The 8,341-nt window shown below is 52.6% G+C and overlaps 1 protein-coding gene across 1 annotated transcript in view; it reads left to right on the forward strand.

The window, feature by feature from the left end:
- The window catches only part of DLX6 (distal-less homeobox 6), a 4,894-nt gene extending 2,292 nt beyond the window's left edge, over positions 1 to 2,602 (forward strand). Inside the window, exon 3 of the mRNA XM_079302206.1 lies at positions 1,430 to 2,602. Within this exon, the coding sequence (XP_079158332.1) occupies positions 1,430 to 1,681 (252 nt within the window). The 3' untranslated portion in view covers positions 1,682 to 2,602. The remainder of the gene's footprint in view (positions 1 to 1,429) is intronic.
- Positions 2,603 to 8,341: the final 5,739 nt, after the last annotated feature.

Raw genomic sequence — 8,341 nt, forward strand, 5'->3', positions numbered from 1 at the left:
AGAGCTAAAAGCAAAGCTGCCTCGTAGCAACGTATATAGGTAGAGGGGAAGCAGGAACGCGTTAGGAAATACCTGTTAAATCAATAGTTAATTCACCCTGGATGACTAACGCAAATGCAGTGGTTAGCCTTGGGCAAAATGTACGGAAGGTGATAATAGATCTGGAGATCAAAGACAGCCGTGTACAAAATTATGGCAGGTTAAGCCATAGTTAAATGTGGTTGGAGTAGCTGTGCCATTCTGCTAATTTAAGCTTGAAAGACATATGAGGCATTACAGGCTTACCAGGCTGGGGTTTGTGGAGAAGTGCTTGAATAGATGGGATCAATTCGGGCAAACTGTTATCATGTGAATCTATGAGCTTAACAAATAACTTCAGGATTTTATCAATGTCATTGGTAACAGTCTCTTCCAGACAGCGATTTTTAAATACTTAGCAAACATTAATGATGGGAATGGGCCTGATGGTTTTGCAAATGGGATTTTAGTATCCTCAGCATGCACGCTCTGTCTCACTGTTATCTCCCTTTTTCTCTCGCATGCATAGAATTTTTTTAGGGGCCCGATCCTGATCTTGCAGCTAGAGGAGAAGCTCTTCTTATCCCTTAACAGTATCATTGCAAAGTTTGAGAGGTTAAATACGTGTGGGGGATTTGTTTTCTTTGTTTGATTGATTTAAAAAATACATTCTGTATACATGTATTACTTCTGTGTAATTTCTATAATAATTCTGATCTGCCAGTGGGCCTGATCCCTGCACACCATATCGAATGCAGGCTCCCTCTTCGGGAGTTCTGCTGGGTTAGGAGCAGGATGAGACCCAAAGCAATGCTAATATACTATTAGTCACAGAGAAAATAAAATTATTCTTTCTTTAATAATACATTTTAATATAAATCCTCAATCCTGGTTCCATTCCTCCCTCCTCCCCTGCCACATCAGCGGGGACTGCTTGATCTGATCGTGAGGATTTCAGAAGCGAGATTTCTTTGTAAGATGCCCTTTGTCTATTGGCTCTTGTCTCCTGGCACAAAATCATATGATTGCCCATGTTTGACAACAGTTTGCCCGAATGATCAAATGACCTCCAAAATTCTGAATGAGGCACTAAAACAGGAGACCTCAGAGCATGTGGACTGTTTCAGCCGTAACCATCTGGCCTGCCAGGGGAAAACAACGTCCCAGGTTAAAACCTGCATCCGTCTCGCTTTCCAGCTCTGCTCTGCCTCCCTTGTTCTCTCCAGCTGCATCCAAAGCCCGAGAGCAGCCGTAGCTACCCCTCCTTCCCCTCTCCCCATCCCCAGCTCCACACCCGACTGGCGTGTGCCTTCAAGACTTTCTCCAGATTAGACCCCCGGCCCCCGGGGTCTTCCCTGCAGTGCCCTGGGCGCTGACGGCAGCCTAATATCTAATGCGTTTCGGTTTACAGGTGAAGATCTGGTTTCAGAACAAGCGCTCCAAATTCAAGAAGCTGCTGAAACAGGGCAGTAACCCCCACGAAAGCGACCCTCTGCCCGGCTCCGCTGCCCTCTCCCCTCGCTCTCCGGCTCTGCCTCCGGTCTGGGACGTTTCAGCCTCTGCCAAGGGAGTCAATATGCCTCCAAACAGCTACATGCCTGGCTATTCTCACTGGTATTCTTCTCCACATCAAGACACAATGCAGAGACCACAAATGATGTGAATTGTCCAAGAGAAATAATCTCCCAAGAACGCCTCGTCTCGACATGGCAAGAAGTTCCCCTGCTTTGCCAAGCCGTGCCAGCTAACAGGCTCTGTGTGAACTTGTAGATGCGGCAAAGAGACAGAGTGGCTTTATTTTAATTTTTTTTTTTTTTAAAGTAACCTCAGCGATTGATCTTGAACAGAAAGACACAATTTTCATTCTGGCGCACAGAAGACACTTCTCTTTAGGATATTTTCCTTTGGACTCCAAGGCACCAGCCTCTTTCTCTGTGGAGTATACGTCAAAACAAACTTTTTACAGACTTTGCCCACAAGAACCTGAATCTACCATGGCAGCCGTTTTTACTTGTTTAATGAGCTAAAGACATTACATGATGAAAGAGAGACTAGTCAAAGCTCCTTCATTTTTATTCACCAAATCCGGACTGGGGAAAGGATTAAAAGACAGAAGAAGTGATTAAAAAAAAAAAAAAAAAAAAAAAAAAAAAAAAAAAAAAAAAAAGTAAGAATGGGGGGGAAAAAAGAGAACTAGTTGAAAAAATGCAAATATACTGTAAGATTAGAACATTACCACGAAGCAAAATCTGCATGCTTTCTCAAAATGTAATGGGCTGCGGCTCAGAAGAAACCACCGTCTCTCACTCGAAGAGCCCCCTCACCCGCACAGACCCGCACCCGCACACAGCCGGACAGTCTCCCGGAGACGAGCAGCAAAGACAGAGCGAGGGATTCGCGGCCAGACCCGCCGCCGCGGGCTGGGCAAGGAAGGTTCAGCGCTGCCCGGCGGCAGCCTCAACCACTGAGCGAGAGGGACCTTTCCCCGAGCAACCTTTCTGTATATATTGTTGAATTTTAGTTGTATATATACTTTGTATGTTTTTGTCTTCTTTCATATATAGAGTAAAAGCCACAAAACGCCCGCCTGGCTCCTATTTCTCTTCACCTTAGCGGATCCCCACCTGCCCCGACTTGCCCCCCAGATCAGTCCGAGCAGAGGGATCCCCTTGTGCCCAGCTTGCCTGAGTGCACAGACACCCCCGCCAAAGCATATATCTGCGAGCAAAGAAAGAAAAGATGAATTGGGGTGGGGTAGATGATGGTTTAGTCGGTTTTTAGGCTGCGACTTAAAGACAGGAGGTACCGAGTCCACAAAGATACGCCTAGACGAAGTTCTAATCACCCGGCCATTTCTGCTGCGGTTTTACTGCTCCGCTGCTTAGCTGAGCTGAGCTTTCTCGCCGAGGCAAAGCTCAGAGCCCTGTCTTTCTTCCCAAAGGTTGGAAACTCCAAATTATTAAGAAAGGAGGCGCCCTCCTTTGTTTTAAAGAGCAGACAATGCAAGCTGAGGAATGTTTTGCAAAGCCCTGAGAGGTGCCCAGGCACACAACACGCTGTCCAGCCAGCTTCAGCCGCACCGGCTTGTGGAAAGCACAGCAACTACTGACAATGAAAAGCCTTTTCCTCATCCAAGCTGGGTGCCCCATACTGCGAGAATTAATGGCTAGAGACCTGGGCATCCTTCAAATTATGAACCTTGAAACCACTGAGCCATTTATCAGAAGTCAATAGAGATCCTCAGAGTGCTCCATATAATGACAGCTACATACAGTCGTGCAAAAGGACAGTCACTATAATTAGACACAAAGCAAAGACTACTTACCAATATACCAGTTTTTTGGGGGGTGTTTTTTGGTTTGTTTTTGTTTTTTTTTGAGCAACTTCCACGCTCAGTCAGTCTTCAGAGTGCTTTAAAACCGATCAGTCTTGTCATTTTCTACCATTCGTATTGTTACATTAGGAAAAATGTTTTCTTTTCTTTTTTTCCCCTTCCCACTGTGAAACTTTGGGTTCAGAGCTCCCCAGGATCAATTCTGAACAAAGCCTCCAGCTGCAGTGCCATCCAATTTGAAGCAGACATTGGGGACAATTTAAGGTTTTTATCCACAAGAAGGTTTTTTTCCATTCTCTTAAATGCAGCCATAATTAGAGTAATTTTTCATGTAGCCCGCTGATTACAGCGTTTTTACCGTCAAAGATAATTACCTGTAATTTTCTTCCACTTTTAATACTAAAAAGCCATCTTTATTTAGATTCAGGAACAGGAAAGGCGAAACAAAAGAGGAAAATTATTCTGTTATTCATACACAAATTGCAGAGACGTAGGGCCTAAAATTGAAAATTAACCAAAATTATAATGCTGAAAAGAATGGAAGAGGCTTCAGAAGTACAGCTGGTAGTGGGGCTCACTGAATTATTCAAATGGCACTGGAGAGAAAGCTACCATACATTTAAACCAACAGCATTGTGTGCATCTTTCAGAAAATCCCGCTTTTCCCCCCCCGCACGCCGGCCCCTGCGCGGGCTCCCCCTCGCCTCGCAGAAGGGCGGCGGATGCCCTGGTGAGCCCGTCCCAGCCGAGCCCGGCCCAGCTGAGCCCGGCCCGGCAGGTCCCGGCCCCCGCGGCCCCCGCAGCCGCATTAACCCTTTCGCTGCCTGCCCGCAGTTCGGCCCCTCACCGGCGGCTCGGGGGAAACGGGGCGTTCGCTGCCTCTCGTGGGCTTGCGGGAGGCCCGTCCTCCCCTGCACGCCGCGCGTGGGTGCCGCTGCGGAAAGCCTCTGGATGTGTCATGCCCTCCACCCCCGCGAGTGATTCCTCAAACAGGCTCAGATAAAGCCCAGAAACAACCAAGCAAGAGAACTAATAAACGATAACAACAATAATAAAAACCCCATTAGCTTGGTAGCGTGGGAGAAGGTGGGAAAGGCAGGCTTTGCCGGGAGCGGGGTGGGAGCGAATGGCAGCAGCGGCTCCCACTCGCGCGGCAGCCGCCCCGGGAGACTCTCGTGAAACAGCGTCATCTATGGATGGAGCAGCGGCAGCTCCCCACGCCAGCGCCAAACCTGCCGCCGCCGGGCCGCACCGCCCCGGGGCCGCGCAGAGCCGCGGGAAGGCGCGCTGGTCCGGGCGCGGGCGGACCGGGCTGGCCCGGGGCTCGCAGGGTTTCTTCGCCGGCCGGCGGGTGCCGCGCCGCCCCTCCGGCAGCCCGTCGGGGCTCCCGCCGCATCCCCGCCCCGCCGCCCCCGGCAGCACCGGGGAAAAGGGGGCGCTTCTCTGTCGGGGTCCTGCCCGGGGAGGTAAAACCACCTGCGCGACAATGACCGCGAATGTGGGGGAGCAAGGACGGAGCGTGCCTCGACGGGCAAGGCGCGGAGCAGTCACAAACCGACCCCAAACCCAAGCGAGCCCCAAAACTTACCCCTCTGAAAATCTGCTAAGCAAGGATCGGGGTCTAGAAATCTGTACTGAACGGAAGCAGTGGAGAATATTTTTCTGAGTCTCAGGGCAGAAGCTCTTTCTCTATATTCTTGGTTGAGTGAGCACATCCAGGTGTGAAATTGTTTGCACACCCCAGCACCTCTTATATTGCCAGCAAAATTAGCTGTTATTACTGTCACTGTTTAGTGATGGTTAGCTTGATAAAAAAAAACCTGCTGTAATCAAGACCTGGCGCATCTTTGCAAATTACAGATAATTGTAAACGTCCAGATTATGATAATAGCATCCTAATCCAGCCTGCAATATAATTATTACAGAGTGTTACATCTGAAACTGTCCAGTAGGGCTAATTCAGCCATTATTTAGACCCTATTTTTGCACTGCAAATGGGTTGCTGAGTTGAAAATGTACGATTGTAATTTCACGGGGCACTCAATGAGTAATGGTATAGGGAGGGAAAAATACAAAAGTGAAATGTGAACAGTAGCGATCAAATCAAACTCTGAAGGACAAAAGACTGTTTGATTCATAGGGAATGAGAAGAGCGGGAATTAAGAAAATAGCAAATCAGTGGTCTGCAGCGTTACGTGTCCAAATCTCAACGACTGCGAGCCTGATGTGCAGTCAGGGACTGCAGGTTCGGCTCCCGCCTTACATCAGTCCTCCTCTCGGCTCGGCTCTTCCCGGCAGCCTCTCCCCGGCACCCGAAGCATCCCCGAGCTCCCCACCCATTCCCAAAAGAGGGCTCGCCATTGTCTTGTGCCTCCTCTCAGGTGGCTGAACGTCACTTTCGGGCGAGAAGCCTCGGGCGGTTGGGAATCGGGCGGAGGAGAGCGCGGGGTCCGCCAGCGCCGGACACTCCGCGGCGGGCTGCGGAGCCGCGGCCTCTTGCGCACCCGCTGGACCGGTCCTCAGGGGTCCTTAGGGAAATTATCACAGAACCGACTCGATTGTAATTAATTAATCAAAAGAGCCTGGCTAACAAGACTACCTGCAGCTAGCGAGGTTAACTCACTGGGCTAGTTGGCTTTCGACTCCTGATTAACTTTTATTAACCCTGGACACGAAATACACAAACTCGCTTCATTTTTTAATGACCTAAATCATCAAAGCGCGGTTGCCGCCCGACCGGTTAGTCTCCGGTTCGTCTCCGCAGGGTCCAGATGAGAAGATGCAGCGCCTGGGGCCGGCCCCATGGGCAGGACAGCTGCCGCCCCGGCCCTTGCTGGCCTCTTCCGACCGCAGCCGCTCCTGACAGCCCGCAGTCCCATTCTGCGCCCTTTTCTCCATGCGAATTAGTAAAAAAGCAGAAAACTCAGCGGATAGAGTGAGGCGAAAGCACTATAAAAAGCGCTATACGGTGCGTATCGAGGAGACCATAAAGATCTCCAGGAATGGGAGGGTCAGCTCCGCAACCGGGCAGATGATGCCGCTGCAGAGCACGAAGCCGGGTCAGGATCCGGCCCGGAGAGGCTGTCTGAGCCATCCTGCAAAACTCAGGCTGAGGTTTAGACAGCCTCCCCGGAGTGCCGAGAGGCAGGCGGCAGCGGAAGATGAGTGAGAAGCCAGCCCCAAGCTCGTCTTCACCAAATGCTCAATCCGTCACAGGTTTTGGCCGGGGCCGGCACTCTGGGCCCTCACCTGAAAGTGAGTAAGGAGGTGAGGGAGCCGTGAGTTTTACTCGCGGTCTTGAAGGTCGTGTCAGTGGAAGGTGTTCTCACAGACAGCCGGGGAGTGGGTGTGTGGTGGGATTTATCAGGTCTGTATTCCAGGCAGATAAACTATTGTTTATCCTCCCTGAATCGCATGTAAATAGACACGCCACTGAACAAAGAGAACTATTTAACTGGTGCGACACAGATTCTCCCTAAAAGAAGAGAGAGAAATAGAGGCTTAATGTAAACTTCGCGTTTCCTATTTTCACGTTTTTTATCTGACCTATAAAACAGGTTATTGAGTTACTGCAAGCAATCACTTAAATGACTGAAAGCAAGAAGAGGGGTTCCCACACATACCCCCCCGCCCCGATTTTCCTGTAGCAATAGATCTCCTTTCCGTATTCCACAGCCGAAACACCTAAAGTCTGTCAGTCGCAAAATTGCGTGGCAGAAATCTTTAATTGATGCCACATGTGGGATGCACTCTGGGGACACAGCGCTGCCGGCGGTGGAGCGGGCAGAGCGCGGAGGCCCGCGCAGGCAGCGCGGCCGCGGGGGAGACCGAGGGGAGTGAGAGGGCGACAGGAGCGCCTGACAAGCGGGCTGCCCTGCCGCGGTGACAGGTTGGAGGGGGTGGGTTTTTCTTTCCCCGGGAAGGAGCGGGTGGGAAGCCGAGGTGCTCGGCGAGGAGGCAGCACGTCCCGGCTGAAGGCTGTGCCCGCGGGCGGCGCAGGCAGATGCCCGGTCAGGGACGGGGGCTCGGGCGGAACGGGAAGATGCTCCTCCCGCGGCCGTAGGTGGGGGTGGCGGGCACTGTGTGCGTCTAGGTGCGGGGGATGTAGGTGTGCATCCCAACGGGGGGCCAGCGCAGCCGGGGTGGGTGTGCTGTGCTTGTGAGAGCCCCGGGGATGCAGGCAGGGTCCGGAGCGCTCGATCTCGAGAAGCAGGGGCTGCAGGCTGCTCTGTGCCTGTGTTTCTGTGTGTCTGCGCCCGTGTGTGTGTGTGTGCGCGTGTGTCAGGCCCTGTGGCTGAGCCCTGGAGCCGCTCGGCACCCACAGGAATGTGGCTCCTCTCGGCTCCCCGAACTGCCCCGGCTCCACATGGAAGTGGCCGCCAGGAAAACAGAAGGGAGGGGAAGAGGGGGAGGGGCGGGGAAAGCCCCGAGCCAGCAATCCGCCGAGCCCAAACCCAGCATCAGACAAAGGACAGTTCATGCCATCCTTTTCCCGGGAAAGCAAGGGGGGAGGCCTGGCCGAGCTAGGCTCCCTCCGGCCGCCGCCGGAGCCCAGAGGGTGCACCCAGGCGGGAAGAGGCGCCGGGGTGTGCGGGGACAGGAGCATCCCCCTCTGCCCGGGGCTCTCCCAGAGGGGCGGACGGCCCTAGACTCTGAGTGTTCATCGAGGCCCGGGCTACGCCACAGAGAGCCCTCGAGAAGCGAGGGCATTTCTTATCCTCTCGAGGGAAGGGATGCCACGCTTTTCCCGACCGGCCCAACACCAACACGCTCTGGGAGGAGGAGAAATTAAGCAGGGAGAGGGTCCGACATAGAAACCCAGCCGAGCTGACTCGGCTGGCCTTGGAGAGGCGAGCGATGCCTAGTCCAGCGGCCGCAGTGCGAATTCCCATCTCTGCCCGGCATGCTGCTTGCCGGCATTCTGCCTTCCCGGAGCTGTTCCTGCGCTATCCGCCCGGGCCGTCCCGGCCCCGGCAGGTTACCGTAACC

This window comes from Erithacus rubecula (assembly GCF_903797595.1).
Source record: "Erithacus rubecula genome assembly, chromosome: 3".
In the NCBI taxonomy this organism is placed as follows: Eukaryota; Metazoa; Chordata; class Aves; order Passeriformes; family Muscicapidae; genus Erithacus; species Erithacus rubecula.